This window comes from Pongo abelii, chromosome 10, assembly GCF_028885655.2.
Source record: "Pongo abelii isolate AG06213 chromosome 10, NHGRI_mPonAbe1-v2.0_pri, whole genome shotgun sequence".
NCBI classification, from domain to species: Eukaryota; Metazoa; Chordata; class Mammalia; order Primates; family Hominidae; genus Pongo; species Pongo abelii.
The window spans coordinates 66,643,384-66,669,273 of NC_071995.2; the positions used below are offsets into that span (position 1 = coordinate 66,643,384).

The 25,890-nt window shown below is 38.0% G+C and overlaps 1 protein-coding gene and 1 pseudogene across 10 annotated transcripts in view; one reads left to right on the forward strand and one right to left on the reverse strand.

Annotated features, from left to right (window-relative positions):
* The window catches only part of RAP1B (RAP1B, member of RAS oncogene family), a 50,790-nt gene extending 30,491 nt beyond the window's left edge, over positions 1-20,299 (forward strand). For 3 of the 10 annotated variants that reach the window (XM_024256080.2, XM_024256081.2, XM_054526309.2), the window contains exons 2-8: positions 7,385-7,460; positions 9,066-9,134; positions 10,666-10,722; positions 12,788-12,928; positions 15,557-15,700; positions 16,367-16,483; positions 19,057-20,299. In XM_024256080.2, the coding sequence (XP_024111848.1) occupies positions 7,404-7,460; positions 9,066-9,134; positions 10,666-10,722; positions 12,788-12,928; positions 15,557-15,700; positions 16,367-16,453 (555 nt within the window). In that variant the 5' untranslated portion in view covers positions 7,385-7,403 and the 3' untranslated portion in view covers positions 16,454-16,483; positions 19,057-20,299. 10 annotated transcript variants of the gene reach the window in all.
* On the reverse strand, positions 1,094-1,648 carry LOC100936822 (ATP synthase subunit d, mitochondrial-like; annotated as a pseudogene).
* Positions 20,300-25,890: the final 5,591 nt, after the last annotated feature.

Sequence of the window (25,890 nt, forward strand, 5' to 3'; positions counted from 1 at the left end):
GAAACTGGACTGTCGACGATGCCAAAGGAGGTTTTCTTTTCTTGTCTTTCCATGTCTTTGCTGTGGTTTGCTCTGAAACTAGAATTAAACAGCTTTTTAAATTGATAAAAAAGAACCAACGCAAATAAAACTCCAGTCTGTAGAGTAAATGGATAAAAGTTGTAGACGTAATAATAAACTACTTTTAAACAAATGAGTAAGGTAGTAGGTATTTTGCAAGAAGTAAATAGCCAAGTGTAAAAGCTGTCAGTTACTTTCATCAATCAGGTTAGTTGTAGTCACGCAAATTTTAGGTGATTATATAAGGAACTCAAATTAGGAATCTTTAAATGTAAATGACCTAATATTAAAAACTACCCAAAAAATATATTCAAAGATAAATAGAAGAAATATTTATGCATTTGAAAAAATCAGTGCATTCCACAGTTCCTCTGAATCAAAGGTAAAAAAAAAATTAAAACAGTGTAGAAAATACTTTGAACAGTAGTGGAATTTTTAGTATTTTGATAGCTTTCTTTAGAAATTTAATTGATTTTCTTCATCTGTAATCTAGATTGTGTTGGAGAGGCAATGTGAATCATGCATAAAGTTTATAATTGTGTATGTGCCTACATGATGTAGAAATTGCACCTTTTTGCTGATGAAGTATCGTATAGTTGCAGTGTTGATAACATTAAGTTCATTTCGCATATATGCTACAGTCTTCTGTTTAACAGATTGAGTAAAATGAAGATCCAGGAGTCCCTCATTAGTTGGTATAATTGGTTGATTCATAGACTAAAGATGAATACAAATGTACTACATTTGCAGATTAACTCATACATAGGCATATTATTGTTAACTAGCAATTCTTAACTGAACAGATAGTTTCAAACTGCATCCAGTTTTTACAAATAAATGCTATTGTTTACAAAGAGTACCATAAAGAGAGCACTTGTAAATGAACAAAATCTCATCACTTATACTGGAAATTCAAGCGAGAATGATATAAAAAAAAAAGTTGTTAAAGGCAACACGAGGTTAAATGAAACTGAGTTAGCAATGAGAGATATTGGCTAATTTACTGTGCCTAAAATTACGGTGCTATTGGTCTACTGTATAATTATTATTTTTAATGTCAAGAATGTGTAATACAAGGGCCAGAGCTTCCTCCTGGACTCAATTTTATAAATTCTCGGTTAGTTGGTGAGGCCAATAGGGATACTTTTTCTTGTCTAATTTGGTTTCTGGGAAAGTTTCATTCAAGTCCTCAGTGGTCATCTGATCAAATGAAATTAAGTTCTTCATCTTCTCCATCTGTTTCTCATTCTACAGTCCTGGCCTTTGAGAGAGACACCCACTCAGCACAAGATTTCACATCTTCTTTTTCTTCGGCATCCACCTGCGCAGTATATTTATCCTCTGGCACGGGAACCTTCAGGGCACTAAACTTCTTCTTAAAGTCATCCACCAAACCGGCCTTGGCCACATTGGCCTTGTAGTAAGCCCAGTCGATAGCTGGTGGATTCTCAGGTAAAGCAGCCAACCTGGAGGTGAGGGTCTCATTCCAGGATTTCAGGGAACTAGCAATGGCCTTTTGGTTCTGGGGTATGATCTCTGCAAAAGCTACTCAGTCAGTGGTTTTTAGAGCAAGTTTTCGCCCAGCCATCTTGGGATTCTTCACCGACCCTGGCTGCCCACGGTCCACTGCAGCTGCCTTTAACTTCTTGAAGGTTGTTCATTCTAAAATTTCTTTCAGAGTTTATTTTTCTGTTGATTATAGTTTTTGTTTTTCTTCCAAAATCTCTTCACTTTAAATGGTAGTACATGGCAGTAATACCTTCTAATAGTCAGAACTCTTAATAATTTATAATATCAGGTATTCTAGTATTACTTCCTATCCTCTTTTTGACTTAATCCTTATTTTCTACTGATGTACAAGTAGTTAAAAATGAGCAAGCTTCTCAGAATATAATCATTTACTTGTGGCACACCAGTTAAAGTACTAACTTAAGTCCTTTGCTACCTACCGTATTTATCTTTTCATTCTAGATAAATTTTTGGTTGCTAATTGTAAATTTTGCATTGATATAAGATAGGTATTTAAAACGTCAGTATTTACATTGAGTATTCCTTTTTCTATAAAGCACTTAAAATATATTTAATGTTGTAATTTTCAGTAGTTAAGCATCTCTTAGTCCTTTTTGAGAAGTGTTTTCTGAGAAGTAATTAAGACTTAAAGAATAGAATTAAACTTTAATTGATTCTTTTATGCTTATCTGTTTATTTCTTTTAAAAGGTACCCTCACCAATAGTTTATTAATCCAATACTTTTCCAACATCAATATTTTATAGTTACTCTATAAGTTGAGTGGCTAAACTTGGTATTTTTGAGTTTTCTAAAGTCTACTTCTTAAAAATGCCAGTAATTATCAGTATTCTTATGATAATATTGGGGTAGTTATAGAACAACTTCACAATTCCTCTGTTAACTTCAGTTTTTGTTTCATTTGTTTTATAATTTTTTCTATTTATTAACAATAGAACTGTCAGGAAAAAAAATAAGGAAAAGAAAAACAATTCCCTATCCCACCACCTTGTCATGTATTTTTTTTTCTTTTTTTTATTCCAGGGAATTGAAATTCATTTTCTATTATAATCTCAAGATTTTTTCTGTACCCTTGAGGTAATGTAATAATGAGATTCCTCCTAGGCTGTCAAAATTACAGTCTGCATAACTTGAGGTACAATAGATTTCATTAAGACTTCTGTGATTAATATTAGCGGTCAGAGACAATGCCAGTATTACAGGATTTTTGTTTAGTAATGTGTTTTTTAAATACTTAAAAGAGGGCTATTTCCCAGTCATTATCTCTGAACATTTTTAAATGATTCAAAATACTGATGTATGCACAGCTTTTTGCTTTTTTATATTGACATGAAGGGTTCTTACATGTTTTTGAGCTAGTAGATTAAAGAGTGGAACAGTGGGCCGGGCGCAGTGGCTCATGCCTGTAATCCCAGCACTTTGGGAGGCCAAGGCGGGCGGATCACAAGGTCAGGAGATTGAGACCAATCTGGCTAACATGGTGAAACCCCGTCTCTACTAAAAAAATACAAAAAATTAGCTGGGCGTGATGGCGGGCGCCTGTAGTCTCAGCTACTCAGGAGGCTGAGGCAGGAGAATGGCATGAACCCGGGAGGCGGAGGTTGCAGTGAGTCGAGATCACGCCACTGCACTTCAGCCTGGGTGACAGAGCAAGACTCCGTCTCAAAAAAAAAAAAAAGTCGAGCAGTGATTCTCAACTGAAGGAATAGCAGTTCTCTTTAGTGTACTGAGTGGCAGCTCAAACCATTGCCATTACTCTTATTTTAAAAGTTACTTTTTTTCTTTTTTTTTTTTTTGAGATGGAGTCTTGCTCTGTCGCCCAGGCTGGAGTGCAGTGGTGCGATCTGGGCTCACTGCAACCTCCACCTCCTGGGTTCAAGCAGTTCTCCTGCCTCAGCCTTCCGAGTAAGTAGGATTACAGGCATGTGCCACCACACCCGGCTAATTTTGTATTTTTAGTAGAGGCTTTGCCATGTTGGTCAGGCTGGTCTTGAACTTCTGATGTCCAGTGATCCAACCGCCTCGGCCTCCCAAAGTACTGGGATTACAGGCGTGAGCCACCACGCCTGGCCTGAAATTTATCTTTTGTTGACGAGTATGTGAAAGGTGTAGTGTCAGTGACTCTGAAGAATTACTACATTTCTTTCCTTGTTAATTCTTTCTTTAATTTATTGATCACATATTTCAGGCACAGTTTCAGGTTCTGGGAATATGGCAGTGAGTAAAACAAAAAAAAATCCCTATCCTCATGGAGTTTACACATTCTTTGTAATCCATCTCACAACCTTTTCATGTAGCTGTTACTATCTTAATTTTACCTGGAAGGAAAGTGAGGCTCTGAAAGGTTTCATGACTTTCCCAAGATTATAGAAAACCACGATTTGAAACTTAGGTACCATTAGCCACTATACTGTGCTGTCAAAATTGTCCCCCCATGGGGTTCTGTGAAAGAGAACAATTAGTCTCAGTGTCTCAAATAGTTGTCACAAATGTCTTTGAAAATCTGATGTAACTATTCCCATTTTTAATTGTGCATGAAATTTTAGGGAATTGACATATTTCAAAGTGCTCATTCTTAACCTGAGCTAAGGACTTCAGGAAAAGAACACTTGAACAGAAAGGTTATGCCTAAAGATCACAAATACACTATACAGATACAGGTGCTACAACTCTTTCCCAGTCCCTACCAGCACCACAAGCCAATTATGTTGCTTATTGAACAGAGTTGTCTTTTCTGCAAAACTGGATGCAACCACACCATCCTAAAAACAGGATAATGGCTGTTGCCAGTGAGTCGGAGTTGGCATTTGCAATAAAAATCTGTTTGTTATTTCAGTCTTTTCAATGCTGGTGTAGTAGAAAGCACAGATTTGAAAAATACTGATTCAGATCTTGACTATTGTACTGTTGGGGTTTTTTGTTTTGTTTTCCTCTTTAAGGTAACAAAAATACCCTGATAATATCCCCAAACTGGAAATCAGCTGGTGTGACTGGGTAAAGAAAATATCATGTATTCATATGGTATGTTTTAATCAATAGTAATAAATGAAAGGAGCAAGTTACTGATAGATACAATAATATGGATGAACCTGACTCATTCTAGCAACAAATAATGCTCATTCATGGATAAATGAAGCAGCTGGGAAAAAGAGTCCCAATCACCTCACTAAGAAGTATAACTCCCACATCCAACTCAGCCACCTTTGTGAAATAAGAAAGGCATACGTCTCTTAGAAAATCACCTCTGATAAATGTATAGTTTTTATATTCAGTATTTTAAAATTGTAGTTTTTATGTTGTTTCGGTCAGTTGTGTTATGTTTGGAGGTTTTAGTGAATATATATAGTTAGGCAACCATCAATCACTACAACCAGTTTTTGGTGGTGGTGGTTTTTTGTTTTTTGTTTTTTGTTTTTTTTTTGAGATGGAGTCTTGCACTCTCACCCGGGCTGAGCGATCTTGGCTTACTGCACCCTCCACTTCTCGGGTTCATGCGATTCTCCTGCCTTAGCCTCCCGAGTAGCTGGGATTACAGGTGCCCGCCACCACGCCCAGCTAATGTTTGTACTTTTAGTAGAGACAGGGTTTCACCATATTGGCCAGGCTGAACTCCTGACCTCGTGATCCGCCTGCCTCAGCCTCCCAAAGTGCTGGGATTACAGGTGTGGGCCACTGTGCCCGGCCCACTACAACCAGTTTTTAGAACACTTCCATCACCCCTAAAAGGTTTCCTGTGACTATATGCAGTCAGTCCCACTCTCACCCCCAGTGGAGGAAGGGTGGAGAATTGGATGCATTTCCCTTGGAGCAGCAATATTGAACAGATTTGGGGTTATTGTACTTCCATTTGTTAGTGAACATGCAACATCAGTTCCTCCTGTGGCTCTGTTTGTACAAGTAGCCTCATCTGTGGGCTTTCATTTCGAAAACAAAGACCTTTTTAATTAGTTTTTTCTAGTTTGTTTGTAAGACTCTGAAAATCTCAACCATTGTAGATTTTTTCAGATTACCAATTTTCCGTTTTAAGTTTCCTATTTCAGACCTGAACCCATATACAAAAAGAAAGGCCATCTCTTTACCTTAGCTGTTGGGTCTGTGCCAGAATACTTTTGAAAATTTCCTTAAATCAATTTTTGTTTTGTATCCTATTGAATCTTTTTGAGACAGAATCTCACTGTGTTGCCCAGGCTGGACCCCAGTGGCATGATCTCGGCTCACTGCAACCTCCACCTCCCAGGTTCAAGTGATTCTCATGCCTCGGCTTTGCGAGTAGCTGTGATTACAGGCGTGTACCACCACACCCAGCTAATTTTTGTCTTTTTTTTGTAGAAACAGGGTTTTGAAGCCGGGTGTGGTGGCTCACGCCTGTAATCCCAGCACTTTGGGAGGCCGAGGCAGGTGGATCATGAGGTCAAGAGATCGCAACCATCCTGGCCAACATGGTGAAGCCCCGTCCCTGCCCCCACCCCACCCCACCCCCCAAAAAAAGAAAAAGGGTTTTGCCGTGTTGGCCAGGCTGGTCTTGAGCTCCTGATTTCAAGTGATCCACCCACCTCAGCCTCCCAAAGTGCTGGGATTACAGACATGAGCCACCACATCTGGCTGAGTTCTTGATTACCTAAGCTATCCTGGTCAGATACACTGCTCTTTTTTTTCCTTTTTTTTTTTTTTAATTTCCCCAACCTTGCTAGACTGCTGGTCTTACAGGATTTTGGGGAATTAGGAAGTTCAATGGTTGGCAGACTTTCAAAGACAGGAGCAGGTTAATGTTAGCTATAGAAGCACTGTCACTCAAGTGAGACAGTTGTTGATTGGTTAGCTTTGGGATGTGTCTCTTTAACAGGCCATTTTTGATTGCCTGAGTTTCAGAAGTAAGGAACCCTCATTAATTGGTTAGTTTGTAGAAGCATATCCTCTGAGGCAAATTGTTATTAGTTGATTAAAATAATTTAAGTCAGTTATAGTAGCTTTGTTAACCATGACCCAAAAAACTGTCATTTCTTGATTAGAAGTTTTAAAACCTGTTCTGGTGGCTACTTTTGTACCACTTTACTGACCCTTTAGTTTTTTTCTAGGAATGTAGGAGCCTGTTATTCTCATGTAATGCCCCTACCCTGGAATCCTTTAAGACCTTCTGTCTATTGTTCGTATACTGAAATTTTATAATGATAAGCCTTGGTATGGATTGTTTCTTTCTGGATATATTTTGTTTTTATTTCTACTATTTCATCATACTAAACATTCTAAGTAGACGTTTTCAGTCTGGGAACTCATATTCTTCAGTTCTGTCTCTGATTCGAGACCATTTTCAGGTTGTCTGTACGTCCCCCACTTCAGGAACAAATATTTGGTCTTCTGCTTCCTCTACCAACATATTATATTTACCATTTATGTATGCCAGGGCTTGGCCAGATACGTAAATATTTAGGTTCTGTTGTAACTACTTTGCTGTTATAGCGCAGAAGAAACCACAGACAATACACAAATGAGTGTATATGGGTGTGTTTGAGTAAAACTTGATGTAACAAAACAGGTGATAGGTTGGATTTCTTTTCAGACCTGTGCTCTATCCTGGATCTGACTCAAAGTCCTGTCTGTAATTCTGTAGTTTTCTTCTACCTCTGAGCATCTTTTAATAAATCTGCTTATAGGGTGCTCCCTATTAGGGTTGTATAGTAATGATTTTAAATAAATCTATTTTCCTGAATGTTTTATTTCTGTGAAAAGCACAGGAATACACAACTCTACTTAGAATTCTTTTTTTTTTTTTTTTTTTCTCCTTTAATAAGGTACTAGGTTTTGACAAGCTTGCATCATGCGTGAGTATAAGCTAGTCGTTCTTGGCTCAGGAGGCGTTGGAAAGTCTGCTTTGGTAAGTCATTCTTACTTTACCTAAGCCTTTCACTCCAAGATGTTCTTTTTCTGTTGTTTTAGGTTTTGATGATTTGTCTTTGTTAAGATAAAATCCCTTAATGACTTTAGAAGCAATATAATATTTTTCTTGTAATTTTACTCAACTTTTATCTGGGTGGATCATATTCTTTCTGGAACATTGACTCCAGAATGACACGAGTTATGCTGGAATACCATTTGAGCTAAGCACAGAGATTGAGAGCATACAAATACATGTCTTTTTGCATTCGCATTTCAGAGCCAGATAGGAATAAATTTTGGTCTTTTTATTTTTATTTTTTTTTTGAAACAGGGTCTTACTCTGTTGCCCAGGCTAGGGCTCAAGTGATCTCAGCCTCCTGAATGCTTGGGACTACAGGCACGTGCCACCATGCCAGGCTAATTTTTAAAATTTTTGTAGAGATGGTGTCTTGCTATATTGCTCAGGCTGGTCTTAAACTCCTGGCCTCAAGTAATCCACCTTTGCCTCCCAAAGTGCTGGAATTACAGGCATAAATCACCATGCCTGGCTTGCTCTTTCTTATGAATAGTCTTACCCTATACATTTTATGTTAGAAAATATCAAAGCTTATAAAAAGTCTTCAAATATTACCTTTGACTGTCCAGTTTTACATTTTTTAACGGCATGTTTTCTGCATCAAGGAATGGTATAGCAAGAATGAAGACATAACTCGGTAATGAGGGTTGGGAAAAGAGAAAAACATAGGGAAAATAATTTGATGAATAGTTCAAAGCTTAGCAAAGCCTCACAAGCAAATAGATTGACCTTCTGTCTCACTCATAAGATAAACCATCTTGGCCACTTAGAAAGGCCACCTAGCTGAGAATTGTCATGCTTGGAACAAACTGAGAAGTACATAGAACGTAAAATGAACTGCTTTTTCATTTGTATCCAAAGTGATGGGGAGGTCAGTTGATCCTGCATTTATGTGTGTATACATAACAATTAGTCAATTTCTAATTTAAAAATCAAATTTAAGCTCTTAAGACTGAAACAACGCCGGCACGATGGCTCACGCCTGTAATCCCAGCACTTTGGGAGGCTGAGGCAGGCGGATCACCTGAGGTCAGGAGTTCAAGAGCAGCCTGGCTAATATAGTGAAACCCCGTCTCTACTAAAAATACAAAAATTAGCCAGGTGTGGTGGTGCATGCCTGTAATCCCAGCTACTCGGGAGGCTGATGTGGGAGAATGGCCTGAAGCCGGGAGGCAGAGGTTGCAGTGAGCCAAAATTACGTCACTGCACTTCAGCCTGGGAGACAGAGCAAGACTCTGTCTCAAAGAAAAATAACAAAGGACTGAAACAAGAGACATTAAAAATTTTTTAATATATGATCTCTAAATTTAGAATTACCCAATAAGGAGCATAGTGATTATTTATTTAAAAATAAAAAAACAGCTTCCTGAGGTAATTTTCTTACCAAATGTACACATTCGAATGTAGTATTGGCTGTGGTTTTTTTCATTGATGGTGTAACTCCCTGTGTGAAATCAGTTTACAATTTAAAGATTGAATGTACTCTTTTCTTTAGAAGTATAATGGTTTCTTAATTTTTTTTTTCAGACTGTACAATTTGTTCAAGGAATTTTTGTAGAAAAATATGATCCTACGATAGAAGATTCTTATAGAAAGGTATATATTACTTTGGAAGGCCTTTTGCTTTTGATTTTAATATAAATACTTATTTTAGCTTTATAATTATTGAATGTTTTATACAAAGTAGGATGGAGGCAGAGTTAATTTACAAAATTAGTGGGAAAAGTTTACACTTACTTTCTGGCATTGCATATTTACCAGTTTAAGAGGATCATAAACACCCATACTCTCACATATTCACAGAATTTTTTGTAATTTGACACACAAACTTTAAAGCAGACCATTCATTTCAAGTAGTAGCCCCATGTTACTTCCAGTCCCCTACCTAGCAAGACTGATTACTCTCAAGCTCCCTTCTTTTTAGCCTAGAAATAGGTGGACACAAGTCTTCCTAAGCTTTCTACTTACTAACCTCTTGAGAAAGTGCCACCACTCACAATACAGGTTTTATATCCCTTATCCGAAATACCTGGGACCAGAAGTGTTTCAGATTTCAGATTATTTTCTGATTTTAGAATATTTGTATATACATAATGAAATAGAATGGGACCCACATCTAAACAATTCATGGTTTCATATACACCTCATACACATAATCTTATATAATATTTTTAATATTCTTATACATGAAACAAAGTTTTGGCTGCATTTTGACTGTGACTGGTCACATGAGCTCATGTGTGGAATTTTCCACTTGTAGCATGATGTTCCACACATGGCTCAAAAAGTTTTCGATTTGGAACATTGCAAGTTTTGGATTTTTAGATTAGGGATGCTCAGCCTGTAGAAAGGTGAATTCCTGTGTCCACTAACAGCATGTGACAATAAAACAATGTGTAGACATTTTTAACTTAGTAGGGAAAGACGTATTTCCCAACCTTTATGAAGCAGCCAACCTGGCCCCGCTATTGTACAAATACTGTGTTTCCGTTCCTCCCTCCATGTGCACAGTCTACCGAAAAAAACTGGAAAATTTTGCGCCCCAGCTGTGAGACAGTATTACTCTTTTCTTTCTACATCTAATTCTAAATACCTATTTTTCCCTAGGAAATATTAGATGGAAAGGGGTAACAGGGATATATGTGTAATTTATTTAATAGCTGTGGCACTGCTTCCTTAATACAAGAAATCTTGTTCCAGTATGGTGAGGGCATATAGTTACCTAGAGAAATAAGGTATATCTAAAGTATCATGGGAGAATTTAGACAGAATTACTTATGATACTGTTGGAACTATTGATGGTTTTGTTTATTTATTTGAGCTATTTTGAAACTATTTTTTCTCTAGAATTAAGTGCTGAGAGATCCATATTGAGACTGGATTGTGTAGGTTTCCCTGTGTTGACTTGAGAACACATGGCTTTTGAACTTGATTACAATTTGGGGGTCTTTGAATCTTGATTACTTAGCTATTTTTCCTCCTGCTTTGTTGAAGTATTGCTTGATACTAGTTTGTAAAGTTGTTATAATCTGTGTGTCTTATTTTTGATACATTAGCTTTTTTGTGTATATTAAGGTAGTTTTATGTACATTTAAAAAATGAACATGTATTTTAATTTTTCTACCAGCAAGTTGAAGTAGATGCACAACAGTGTATGCTTGAAATCTTGGATACTGCAGGAACGGTAGGTAAAACTAAATACCAAAGTATATGCACTGTTTGTACAGTATTGACTTCATAAATGCTAGTACTCTATAGACAAATATTAGTTAAGCTTATTTAAAAGTACTGCTTGCAGCCGGTTGTAGTGGCTCCCACCTCTGTTCCCAGCACTTTGGGAGGTCAAGGTTGCCGGATCACTTGAGGTCAGGAGCTCAAGACCAGCCTGGCCAACATAGTGAAACTCCATCTCTACTAAAAATACAAAAATTAGCCAGGTGTGGTGGGGGGAGCCTGTAATCCCAGCTACTCAGGAAGCTGAGGCAGGAGAATTTCTTGAACCCAGGAGGCAGAGGTTGCAGTGAGCCAAGACTGTGGAGACTGTGCCACTGCACTCCAGCCTGGGTGACAGAGCAAGACTGTCTCAAAAAAAAAAAAAATAAGAGTACTAGTTGCTAAACTTTAAATCTTTTGTTGTTGTTGTTCCGTTGAATCCTTAATTTTATATTGGCCAGGCGCAGTGGCTCACGCCTGTAATCCTAGCACTTTGGGAGGCCAAGGTGGGTGGATCACTTAAGGTGAGGAGTTCAAGGCCAGCCTGGCCAACACAGTGAAACCCCATCTCTACTAAAAATATAAAAAAATTTAGCCAGGCTTGGTGTTACACACCTGTAATCCCAGTTACTTGGGAGGCTGAGGCAGGAGAATAGCTTGAAACCCGGGAGGCGGAGGAAGTATATTGCACTTTTTGTAATTGCAGTGGGTCAGTTATTGAAAAGTTTAGAAAATATGTTAGAAGAAAAATTTTCAGTCTCACTGGTACTTTTAAAACAATATATTACCATATTTCAAATAATACAGGCATACATTCATTTCCTCAGCAGCTGTGTGAGTATTTTGATTGAGCTGGGTATGATGGCTCACGCCTTGTAATCCCAGCCCTTTGGGAGGCCAAAGTGGGTGGATCACCTGAGGTCAGGAGTTCAACACCAGCCTGGCTAACATGGTGAAACCCGTCTCTATTAAAATACAAAAATTAGCCAGGTGCAGTGGCAGGCATCTGTAGTCCCAGCTACTTGGGAGGCTGAGGCAGGAGAATCGCTTGAACCCTGGAGGTAGAGGTTGCACTGAGCTGATAACACACCACTGCACTCCAGCTTGGGTGACAGAGTGAGACTCCATTTCAAAAGAAAAAGAAATATTTTGATTGGTATCTGTTCTCCTTCAATGTATTTATAGACAAACTAAATTTGTAGGTATGTGAAGATGAAGGGAAGATTTGTTCTTGGTGTATGGTATTCATTCAGCTAATGTTTGAATACCTGATACATGTCAGGCACTGTGTTGTTACCTTCGAATGCTCACAGTCTAGCGAAGACAAAGTAGTGTGGGAAAATGGGATGGTCTAGATGATGCTGATGGAGCCCTACAGAACTACAGCATTTGAGTCATAGCTATATGGATTAACTTGGCAGATACAGTTGGGGTGCTTTATACATTATGATATATTTTAAAAGCTGCCTTTAGTAACTTTTGGGAACAGGATATTTCTGTTCCACTTGAGTATATTTTTTGTATTTAAATCGACTTTGGTGTATTATTTTTAAATAGGAAACCTATTTCCAGCTGGGCGTGGTAGTTCACGCCTGTAATCCCAGCACTTTGGGAGGCCGAGACGGGCAGATCACAAGGTCAGGAGATGGAGACCATCCTGGCTAACATGGTGAAAGCCCGTCTCTACCGAAATACAAGAAAAAAATTAGCCGGGCATGGTGGTGTGCGCCTGTAGTCCCAGCTACTCGGGAGGCTAAGGCAGGGGAATCACTTGAGTCTGGCAGGCAGAGGTTGCAGTGAGCTGAGATCGCGCCACTGCACTTCAGCCTGGTGACAGAGCAAGACTCTGTCTCAAAAAAAAAAAAGAAACTAAAATGCTAATTTTTCAAATAGTATCTTGTCATAGATTATAATTTTAACAAAGTTACATAATACTACAGTATTCTTCATTGAGCTATAATTATAGACTGTGAAAATTGTAAAAATAACTGTCAAAACATTCTTGTTTTTTTAACGTTCCTTTCTTTGTATTGTAGGAGCAATTTACAGCAATGAGGGATTTATACATGAAAAATGGACAAGGATTTGCATTAGTTTATTCCATCACAGCACAGTCCACATTTAACGATTTACAAGACCTGAGAGAACAGATTCTTCGAGTTAAAGACACTGATGATGTAAGCTGACTTCCTAATAAATATATTTTATTTCAAAACCCTGATTATAATTGTTTAAGTCTAAATTTAAATTCATTTTAAAGCTCGTGTATTTTGGTGGGGAGGGGGGTGTTGGTTTTTTTAAACTTTTTCCTTGAAAGGCAAAAATACCCATACATGTTTTCAAATATGTATCATGTGGAAAGTGAGAAATTTCCTCCTTTGCCATTATCCTGTGAAAATTAAATGTTACACCCTTCCTTTTTTTTTTTTTTTTCCTTTGAGATGGAGTCTTGCACTGTCACCCAGGCTGGAGTGCTGTGGCGCGATAGCTCTACCTCCCGGGTTCACGCCATTCTCCTGCCTCAGCCTCCCGCGTAGCTGGGACTACAGGCACCTGCCACCATGCCCGGCTAATTTTTTGTATTTTTAGTAGAGACAGGGTTTCACCATGTTAGCCAGGATGGTCTCAATGATCTGACCTTGTGATCCGCCTGCCTCGGCCTCCCAAAGTGCTGGGATTCAGGTGTGATCTACTGCCCCCGGCCTTTTTTTTTTTTTTTTTTTTTTTTTAATTTTTATTTTTTGAGACAGAGTCTCACTCTGTCACCAGGCTGGAGTGCAGTGGCATGGTCTCGGCTCACTGCAACATCCACCTTACTGGGTTCAAGCAATTCTCCTGCCTTAGCCTCCCGAGTAGCTGGGACTAAGGCGCGTGCCACAATACCTGGCTAATTTTTGTATTTTTAGTAGAGACGGGGTTTCACCATGTTGGCCAGGATGGTCTCGATCTCCTGACCTCAGGTAATCCACCCGCCTCGGCCTCCCAAAGTGCTGGGATTACAGGCGTGAGCCACTGTGCCCAGCCAATAATAGTAATTTTTAAAGAAAGGCAACAAATACATTAGATTCTAACATTAATTTAGGTGCCCCTTCAGAGTCTACCATAATGGAGTTTAATTCTTCATCACACTAAATATAGCAGTGGTTCTCAAAATTGATTTTGCATCAGAATCACCTGTAGGACCAGTTAAAACATAGATTGCTGGGCTGAGATCGCAGAGCTTCTGATTCAGTAGGTCAGCAGTAGGACCCAGGAATTTGCATTTCTAACAAGTTTTGAGGTGGTGTTGGTGATGCTGATCTGCGTACTGTAAGAACCACGCTGGGCATGGTGGCTCACACCTCTAATCCCAGCACTTTGGGAGGCCAAGGCGGGTAGATCCCCTGAGCTCAGGAGTTCAAGACCTCCCTGGGCAACACAGCAAAACCCTGCCATTACCAGAAATTAAAAAAAAAAAAAAAATTAGCCAATATGGTGGCACGTGCCTGTGGTCTCAGCTATTTGGGAGGCTGAGGTGGGAGGATCGCTTAAGCCTGGGAGGTGGAGGTTGGCAGTGAGCTGAGATCACATCACTGCACTCCAACCAGGGTGACATAGTGAGACCTTGTCTCAAAATAAATACATAAATAAGGCTCATTGTACTGCAGTTTAATTTTAGCAAATATTGTGAGAGCTGGGAGACACCCATGGGTAAATGCTTTTATTTTCTGGACTTCTGAAACAAGGGAATTTGGGGGGACCCTACATAATTACAGCAACCTCAGGGAACATTTTTTAATTTGTAATCCATTTAATTAAGTGGCTTGATTTTTAGTAAATTAAGTTTGATTGGCTTTTTTTTTTTTTTTTGGTGACGGAGTCTCACCCTGTTGCCCAGGCTGGAGTGCAATGGCACAGTCTCAGCTTACTGCAACCTCTGCCTCCCAGGTTCAAGCAATTCTCCTGTGTCAGCCTCCCAAGTAGCTGGGATTACAGGCGTGTGCCACCACACCCAGCTAATTTTTGTGTTTTTAGTAGAAACAGGGTTTCACCATGTTGGCCAGGCTGGTCTCCAACTCCTGACCTCAGGTGATCCATCCACCTCGGCCTCCCAAAGTGCTGGGATTACAGGTGTGAGCCACTGTGCCTGGCCTTGATTGACTTTTTTAATACAAGACTATGAGAAACTAAAAATTCTATTTTGGGGGCCTTCCAAATTTCTCCTTTTCGTGTTGTGCAACTGAGAATGCTGAGTTTAATAAATGCACGTCAGGAAACCAGAAAACTTGAAGTTGATTCACACCCTTTAGAGAAACATTTTAAAGTGCTGAAATATATTGGATTTTCACAGTAACACCCTTTCATACTTCCTTTTAAAAAGTTTATATGTTTTGCTTACTATAATTAGTTATAAGTCCATTATGATAAAATTTTAAGGTTTTTTCCCCCCCATCTCTCATAACAGGGTCATAGCTTGTTTTCTCAAAATTTTATGTAAAAGTGCCTTATTTATGTCTACATTGACTAGGTTGTGTTCATTTTACTTAACATATGAGAGTTTTCTTTCTCTCTTTTCTTCCCTTTGGCGTTATCGTTTGACATCTCCATGAAAAGAGAAGGCAGTGGAGATAATTGACATCAAAGTTAATACCTACGTTTATGTTACAGATTAAATTAAGGCTGTACATTTTATTATATATTATTTAATATTTTTCTGTGGCATTATATGAAAAGTAATTCTTAGATTTGACTGTTAGAATTCTTTTGATTTGAATTCATATAGCATATTTACTTATTTATTTTTACTCTCACAAATGTATTTTTAGGTTCCAATGATTCTTGTTGGTAATAAGTGTGATTTGGAAGATGAAAGAGTTGTAGGGAAGGAACAAGGTCAAAATCTAGCAAGACAATGGAACAACTGTGCATTCTTAGAATCTTCTGCAAAATCAAAAATAAATGTTAATGAGGTATGGTCAAATGTACTTACAATGGGTCTTCATTTGAAGTACCACATTGAAGATGAATGGAAAATGTCTTAACCCCAAGTTAATATGTACTCAGAGTAATATGTTGATGTTACAGGCAAAAAAAAAAAAACAAACCTCTTATGTTAAATGTATCTATGTAGTAAATAAACAACAATACTAATTCAGTCTCTATTAAATACTTGTACATTGATATTTACCATGAAAAAGGAAGACTGGACAGAAAATACAGGGATAGGGAAGACAGATTAAGACTTCAGGTATATGAAGGATGTTATATAAAAAATAGAGACTAAAATTCCGAAAGGTATGCATGGTTTTTGAAAGGCTCCAAGTCGTGTTGTAGAGCAAAAACTTATAGTTTTTAAAAGGATTTTTTCTTCGTGTGATGGTAAATGTTCTAATTGAACTAAGTTAAGATCTCTGCAGCTCCTTCAACTAAGTATTTTAAGGAGCACAATATTAACACTCCCCAAAAATTTGAGTTTGGCAGTTATAACACCTGATTTTATTGTCATTCCTTAGCTGAACAATTCTGGGGATTAATTTATATCTATGGAGATTCCTGTTTTTTTCGATTTACTTTTTTCATTGGGGGCGGGGGGAGGTGTTCCTCCTGTAAATTAAAACAAATTATTGTATTTGCAGATCTTTTATGACCTAGTGCGGCAAATTAACAGAAAAACTCCAGTGCCTGGGAAGGCTCGCAAAAAGTCATCATGTCAGCTGCTTTAATATACTAAATGCATTGTAGCTCTGAGCCAGGTATGTTCACTTATCTTTCCTCTAACTTTTAATCACTCAACCTTATTAAGGGCATTCTGTCATGAAAGCAAGTACAGAATTCTTTTTGTTGGTTCTGAAAAATAAATGGTTTGTTTTTATAAGATATCCATGAGTTAGTATGCTATCTTATTAATTAATTATTTACTTATCATCATGAGTAAAGTATTTCACGTAAGTATTCTTTTTTTGAGATGGAGTTTCACTCTGTCACCCAGGCTGGAGTGCAGTGGCGCAATATCAGCTCCCTGCAACCTCCGCCTCCCAGGTTCAAGCAATGCTTCTGCCTCAGCCTCCCGAGTAGCTGGGATCACAGGCACATGCCACCATGCCCGGCTAATTTTTGTATTTTTAGTAGAGATGGGGTTTCACCAAGTTGGCCAGGCTAGTCTTGAACTCCTGACTTCAAGTGATCCACCCGCCTTGGCCTCCCAAAGTGCTGGGATTACAGGCATGAGCCACCACACCCAACTAAGTGAATATTCTAAATAAGTTCATTCAGTATACTGGTTGGTGCTGGCAATACAGTGTTGAACAAGACCAACCTTCTCTCCTTGACTCTTAATTACTTTAAGCTAATTCAGGTATACTGAAAGAGAAAGTTAATCGCAAAACATGATACATTCTGTATTAAGATAAATACAGGGTAGTGTTGCTAATAAAAACCCCTAACATGGCCAGGTACACTGGTTCATGCCTATATTCCTAGAACTTTGGGAGGCTGAGGCAGGATTGCTAGAGGCAAGGAGTTGAAGATCTGTTTGGGCGACATAGCTAGACCCCGTCCCTAATTTATTTATTTATATGTATTTATTTATTTTTGAGATGAATCTTGCTCTGTCGCCATGCTGGAGTGCAGTGGTGCGATCTTAGCTCACTGCAACCTCTGCCTCCTGGGTTCAAGCAATTCTCCTGCCTCAGCCTCCCTAGTAGCTGGGATTACAGGCGCTTGCCACCACGCCCCGTTAGTTTTTTTGTATTTTTAGTAGAGATGGTGTTTCACCATTGTTGGCCAGGATGGTCTTGATCTCTTGACCTCGTGATCTGCCCACCTCGGCCTCCCAAAGTGCTGGGATTACAGGCATGAGCCACCGCTCCCAGCCAACCCCGTCCCTAATTTAAAACACATACACACACACCCACCCACCTCCCCCCCCCGCCATGTTCATCATGTGCCAGTCACTTTTTTTTTTCCTTCAACTTTTAAATTCCAGGGTACATGTGCAGGATGTGCAGGTTTGTTACATAGGTAAAGGTGTACCATGGGGTTTGCTGCACGGATCTCGCATCGGTACCTGGCACATAGTTAACACTCAACTATTAGCTGCTGTTGTTTGCCAATGATAATGATTTCCTCTTCAGCTGTCATTAAACTGTTAATTGTTAAACTGTTTATTCTTAAGAACCTTTGACATTGCTGACTCTTATTTCTTCCTATGTTAATTGACTCAATGCTGCCATAGCACTTTGATTCTGCATCTTTTCAGAGTTTTTATTCCTGCCTTCCATCTAGGGCTTTCTGTTTAGTAGTATATCCTCTCATTCTGATATCCTATAGTTCCTGACCACATGCCCATTCTTAGCAGCACACATGTGCTTGAGCTCACACACTTCCATCTGTCCTTTTTAATTTGCAACAGTCTGCTAGGATTTAGAAAACTTGATTGCAGACCTCATTCAGACTCAGAATGAGGACCTAAAGTTCTAGGCATTTGTGAAAATTATTTCAGCAGCCACATATATATTAACAACTCTTCTGGAGCTTGTAACAAGTCTGATCACCAGGAAAATATAATAGGAAACATTTTTTTAGCCAAGGCATATATGCAGAAAATTATTCAAAGTACATATTTAACAGTTCTAAGTTTACTTTTTAAAAAACTTTAATTACATGTGATTTTAGTATAATACCACCTTTTTCTGACATCAGTCTTAATAGAATGTTTAAATATGGAATTAGGAAGTATATAATGTGATTGTAAATCTGTAAAACACCATCATGAAATAAATTCTATTTGTCTGCTTCTCTGAACGAGCTTTTTAGCCACTCTTATTGAAAGAGTGAGGAAGAACTTGATTATCTGATACTAGAAACATTGGTTAGATGTGCATTCTGTACTTATGATCTAATTCTAGGAGTACATTATGATTGTGTAAACACAGGATCACCCATTTTGTTAATATTGCTATCTGACTTTTAAATCCTAATTCTAATAAGGTTGACTTGACTAACAATTTTAATGTGATTTTTTTCCTTTTTAATCCTTGGAAGGTAATGCACAAAAATTTGCACAAGGGTACTTTCCCTTTCTGTTCCTAAGATTTTCATTTAACTGACTTTCAAGAGGGCAGCAGAATAGACTTCATCTTTTTGGAATGAAAAGATGAAAAGGTCTGCCATGAATTGTGGTGTGTTGCCACTAATGTAATGCCTAGAACAAGAGCCTAGATTATATTCATTTCTAACACTTTTAAGACTGTTTCCTTAACTGTTTCCTTTTGGGTCTTTACTTTTTCTAGCCCATGTTTTTAATTAACTTTTTTCCTTTTGACAGGTCTGAAGAACTGTTGCCCAATTCAACAGTGCCAGCATTCCAACTTTGTTAAACCTACCAACATCTTAAATGGACTTTCCTGTGGTGGTACCCTTTAAGAGGCGGATGAAAGCTACTATATCAGTTTGCACATTCTAATCACTTTCCAGTATCACAAGAGAGATTTTTACTTATATAATAGTCCTAGAGTATGCAGCTGGTAAAACCAGAGGCTACATCCAGTATTACTGCTAAGAGACATTCTTCATCCACCAATGTTGTACATGTATGAAAATGGTGTACTGTATACTTTAACATGCCCCATACTTTGTATTGGAGAGTACAATAATGTAAATCCTAAAAGCACCACTATTTTAGCATAATAAAAGAAAGTCCAAAGAGCTCCTATATAGACTACTCCAGATAACTTCGCTTCTTTGATACTTGTAGCTTATTGTAATTTTTTTTAAGAAATTCAAGGTCATTATTATTGTACAAAATAAGCGCTTTGATTAACACAGCTATATAGTTTTTTTAATTTTTAAAAAACCTGTGGAGACAGTGATCTTGTCTTTAAAATATGATAGTCCTTTCAGTATAATGTCTTAGATTAAAGACGTTGCCTTTAATATCTGTTGGGAAGGAAATGTCCAGACTTTTCAAATCTCTTATTATATGTTTCCTTTTTTTGTTTACATAGGGAACAATGTTTATAGTCATGTGTACAGTGGGGGTCTACAACAAGAAGTGTATATTTTCAAACAATTTTTTAATGATTTAACAATTTTTGTAAATCATTTTCAGGCTTCTGCAGCTGTAGATTCTCACTGTGAATCCCTTGCTTGCTCATGCATAAGTGTATTTGCAATACCAAATATACAGGTTTAGTATTTTTGCCTGTTAGTGATTGTTTCACATGTGTAACGTTTTGGTTGAGATGTTAAATGGTGGACGAGTACTGTGGATGTGAATGTGGGAAGTAATTTTAATCATATGTAATTGGTCACAAGGCCTAATTTGCAGTAACTATTGCTGTTTTATTTAACAATGCCTTGTTGCTTTGTATGCATTAATGTTTGGATGTAAAGATTGTGTGTCTATCCAACAGGGAGCCACAGTATTTAAATTGACCAACCTAATGTTACAACTACTTTGAGGTGGCCAAATGTAAACTAAAAGCCTTAATTAAAGTGGTGCAATTTTGTATAACTTAGCATCAGTAGTTCAATAAATTTGGATTGCCATGCAAGGGCTTGCATTATAATTACTTGCCACTTGAATGTGTTTTGTGTAATGTTTTAACAGTGCTAGTAAATAAATACGGGTTTACCCTGGTTTTAATTGTAATAGGTGCGTTTTACACAGCGTGGTTTCATAATTTAACATCTGGGCAAGCCAGACTCATTAATTACAGGAATAAGGAAGTAGTGAGTTTTCTGGTATTGTTTGAATATCCGCATAACCATCTTTTGAACTTTTCCTTGAGAAATAATTTTGTAAATCAAACAGTATTACTTATGAACAAATGCCTTTGGGTAGTGTTCAAGTAGCTCTTTGATGAGGTAGGTAAAAGAGGAACGATTTAACATACTTTGATGGATGTTACACTATGGATTTTTTAAAATATAGGATTGAAGTTAGAATATTGTGGTTATAAAAATCTTTGATGTGGATTAAGCACTTTTAGAGAATCGATATTTTTCTTAAATGTGCTATAATTCTGTAAGAACTGAATTCTTACAGAATTATTTTAAAAATGTTTTTGAAAATTGTAAAGCTCTTAACACAAAACTTTTTGAAAGTATTTGCCAGCTACTGGAACAATTAATTAGTGATAATATCTAATAGAGGGGTATCTGCTAATCCCCTAAATACATGCTGTTTGAATGATACATTTTTAAAGGCTTTCATGTTAAGAAAAAAGTCTGATTCTTTACAAAAGGGACTTGTTTTGGCAGAACTGGTTTTATTTATAATCATTTGGGAAAAAAATTAAGCCCAAAAAACTGGGACTGTGAAACACTAAAATTACTTCAATTTACCATGTCCTGTTACATCCATTGATACTGCCATTAATTCAGTAATTACTTTTAATAAATGTTTGCTGCCTACCAGCTATGTACCAGGCCCAGTTCTAGGCTCAAAACAGCTAAATATTCATTCATTGGACAAATTAAGTACTTAAGTATAAAAATCGTTCTAGGCCTAAGGATGTAGCAGCAACCAAGATCAGCTATAAAATGCTGCCCTCCTAGAATTTATATTCTATTGAAGAGTTTCTCAGTCTCAGCACTATCGATGTTTTATGTTTGATAATGTATTCTGGTGACTCTCCTGTGCATTATAGGAATTTTAATATCTGCCCACTAGATGCCAGTAACACCACCCCAGCCTCCAAGTTGTGACAACCAAAAATGTTTCCAGACATTGCCAGATGTTCCCCAGTTGGATTGTTGGGGGACGAGGGAGGTGAACTTGGAGGGCAAAATCACCCTGGTGAAGAACTACTGCTGTGGTGGGAAACAACACATTAGTTACAGATGAGTGTTAGGGTTACAAGATGGATGGTTTATGATATAGTGAATAAGAATATGAAGTTTGGAGCCAGACTTCCTGGGTTTTTGATCACAGCTCTTCCAGTTTCTACTGTATGCCTTGGTTTCCTCATCTGTAAACTGAGAATGATAATATCTGCTTCATAGGAGAGTGAAATGAATGCCAGTGCTATCCTCTAGGTCGATAGATAGATAGATAGACAGATAGATAGATAGTACATATATAGAGTACATATATAGTACAGTGGAGGTCTGTATATATATTAATACTATATATAATTTTTTTTTAATGCTGGTAGGAATAAGGCTGTGGTTTAGCAAAAAGCACCATTTTCTCCTATACAAAACAGTAACTGCAGTTTGGGAGCACAACTCATGTAGATTGACTTTTCTGGTGCTTAATGGGAAAAGACTAAAATAATTGAGTCAGAAAAGGCATGAATTCCTTTTCACGTCCCCGAGGATACTTGAAGAAACTTGAGTTTTAGGAGAAAATCAGAGTGGTCTTTCACTTACATTTTTCTAAAAAGTGTAAAAACCCTGTATTGACTTTCTTGTTGATTCAGTTGTTTCTTAAATGTAAATAGCTCATCTTTACCACATGTGGGCATTACAAATAGAAAATTTTTAAATTCCATTTATAAAATGAAGTTTTGCTGTTTTTTTTAAATCATTCCATCTTTAGTTGTGGGACAGCAAACTTAGAATCGAAACTCATCACTACAACTTTTCTTTGAGTTAAACTCTTAATCTGTGTTTTCATTGAATTTAATCTCCATCTATTGTATCTCTTCTTAAATCTTGGAAATGTAAAAGGGAGTTATAGTGTTTTACAATTGATACTCTTACTATTACCTTAGAAGCCTTAAAAGTGTTTGCAGGCTTGTCTCATAATCTGTCAGTGAGCCTTAACATTGTGATTTGTAAGACTAAAATTTTTTTTCAAACAAATCTGACAGCCTGGGCAACATAGACCCCATCTCTACAAAAAAAATCTTTTTTTAATTAGGTGGGCATGGTGGTGCACGTCCGTACCTGTAGTGCCAGCTATTCAGGAGGATTGCTTGATCCCAGGAGATCAAGGATACAGTGAACTCTTCGCGCCACTGCACTCCCACAATAGCAATAGAGTGAGACCCTGTCTTAGAAAAAAAAAAAAGATAAATAAGTCTGTTCTATTTGTTACAGTGCATCAATACATTTGAATTTTCTTTTTTTTTTTTTTCTTTTCTTTTTTTTTGAGACTGAGTTTCGCTCTTGTTGCCCAGGCTGGAGTGCAGTGGTGTGATCTTGGCTCACCCCAACCTCTGCCTCCCAGGTTCAAGCAATTCTTCTGCCTCAGCCTCCCGAATAGCTGGGATTACAAGCATGTACCACCACGCCTGGCTAATTTTGTATTTTTTGGTAGAGACAAGGTTTCTTCATCTTGGCTAGGCTGGTTTCGAACTCCCGACCCAGGTGATCCGCCTGCGTCAGCCTCCCAAAGTGCCGGGATTACAGGTGTGAGCCACCACACCCAGCCTAATCAATATATTTGATATTTCAAGAATACATGAGAGAAGAGAGGTAGATTGAGAACAGAACTAAACTTTATGTATGTTTCCTTAACTATTTGGAGGAAAATGGATGAGTCTGTGTTGGGATACTGTTGAAACAAGACTACTAAATAGATTAATCAACTAATTCCATAGGCTTGACATTAGTTTATCTTTGAAAAGTAAAGTGCTTATTGCTAAATAGGTCTGTATTCTAAATGCTGCCATTTTTTTAAAAAAAGTATTCCATGTTACACACATTTTAAACTTGCTTCTTAAAACATCCCTGTTGGTGGCCTGTAGGTTACTGACCTTAGGAATTACAGGCTTTATCCAAAATTAGGCATATCTACCTGACTTTTGTATCTAAGAATCAATAAATGCATTCAGTATTGTCTACCGTGTTTCAGGCGCTGTTTACAATATCAGAGGTACAGCAGGGATTTTCTGCCCACATGGGGAAAACACACAGCAAATGAACAAAGCTCTATTGGTAACAGTCTGTTAAACTTTCTAAGAGCTTTCCAACTTTCTAAGAGAAAATTGTAATGATTTTAGAAAAGTGAGCTGTCATTTTTCATATATATAAATTTTTTTATTCATAGGTAATCTAATTTTTCTGATTTCTCCAAAAGGGTACGAAGACAGTTTTTACTATGTTGTTTTACTGTGAACCTAGTTTAACCTGACTTTCCTTACAGACCCACATAAATGAGACAATTATCCAAATTTAGCATTTGGGTCAAAATGCAGGGTTTTTTCCTGAAAACTAAACAAAACAGCACACACATATATTACAGGATTTTTATGTGAATAATATATTCACTTAAGTCAGGTTTCAGTTTTTAAATAGGCAGAGATCAAAAGCCTCTAATGTTTTTGTCATCTGTCATTATTACCCATTCAAATTTCTATTTATGTCTGGTAGTTAAGTCCCCTGTGAGCACTAATTTCAGAACAGGAAATTCTATTACTGTCAAACTCTAATGTGCAGTGCAGTAGGTTTGGAGCAGAGGGGAGTAGGAAGGAGTAAATGATATAATCCAGTCTGGCTGGGCATGGTGGCTCACACTTGTAATCCCAGTGCTTCGGGAGGCCGAGATGAGTGGATCACTGGAAGCCAGGAGTTGGAGACAAGCCTCGCCAACATGGTGAAACCCCGTCTCTACTAAAAATACAAAAATTAGACGGGCACGGTGGTGTGTGCCTGTAATCCCAGCTACTCAGGAGGCTGAGGCAGGAGAATCACTTGAACCTGGGAGGCCAAGGTTGCAGTGAGCTGAGATTGCACCACTGCACTCCAGCATGGGCAACAGAGTGAAACTCTGCAAAAAAAAGAAAAAGAAGAAAAATCCAGTTTCTGCTGGCAAGGTGTTTAACAAGTCAATGATGGGAAAGACCAGTCAAACTATCAGATCTAATAACTTGTCTAACCATAGGTGATTCTTCTTCCATTATCCATACTAAAGCAAGTGACCCGTAATAAAAAATTGTATTTTGTAAAATATATGGACTGTTTGATTTATATTCCCAACTATTACATCTAATTGACTATTAACAGGTCAATGTCAGATTTCCTGAGCAAATCAACCAATGATGAAAAACTATGTGGCTGGCAGAAAAAAATAAGTGCGTGTGGTGGTGCTTGCCTGTAATCCCAGCTGCTTGGGAGGCTGAGGCAGGAGGAATTCTTGAGCTCCAGTGGTTTGAGGCCAGCATGGATAACATAGGGAGACCCTGTCACTTGAAAAAAGTATCTTCCCCTACTGGAAATGGAATAGAATCGGATGGGTATGGTACAGCAGGTAGTTATGGGGAGTCCTCTACTGTTCTAAATGAGACTAATAGTAAATGTTACGTAACTAAAGCCACAGATTTGCCAGCTGTGTGAAAGATAACCCAGAGAGGGGTAATGGTAGAGTCAGAATTAACACAGCCAGCTTGTCAGCTACCTTTGAACATGTGTTTTCTGTGCAGTCAGATTTGAATGGTTGGACCTTGGAGTTACTGACATCGGAGGCAACTGAAACCATGAGTGTGAATGAAATTATTTTCATAAGAATTACGTGGGGTTAAAAATAGTAATAAAAAGGAAAGCCTGGCCTAAACAGGCTTGGGATGGGGAGAAGGGTTGGAGTACAAAGGATTGCTATTACAAAGACATGGGCAGAGAACAAGGCAAATAGCTAAGCAGCAATTGAGAATACAGCATCTTTTATGGCAAAGAGCAAAATACTATTGTTCCTCTTCTAGTATGCTATAGACCAGCAGTAATTTTGTGCTCTAAAATGCTTCATTATTTTTATCTCTCTGTATATACTTGCTGGTGAATTTGCTACAAATGTAAGGAGATGATGGGATAGTTTTTGGAAATACCATCCTCTAATTAGTACCAGGTCTATGTATATCTGCAGCAACTATAAAGTCTGTTTCAGAGCCAGTATTGGCAAACTTATATTTAAATTCAGCTGTAACAGGACATCTTTTTTTTTTTTTTTTTTTTTTTTTTTTTTTTTTTTGAGACGGAGTCTCGCTCTGTCACCCAGGCTGGTGTGCAGTGGCGCGATCTCGGCTCACTGCAACCTCCACCTCCCAGGTACAAGCAATTCTCTGCCTCAGCCTCCCGAGCAGCTGGGATTACAGGCACCTGCCACCACGCCCTGCTAATTTTTCTATTTTTAGTAGAGACAGGGTTTCACCATCTTGGCCAGGCTGGTCTTGAACTCCTGACCTCGTGATCCACCTGCCTCAGCCTCCCAAAGTGC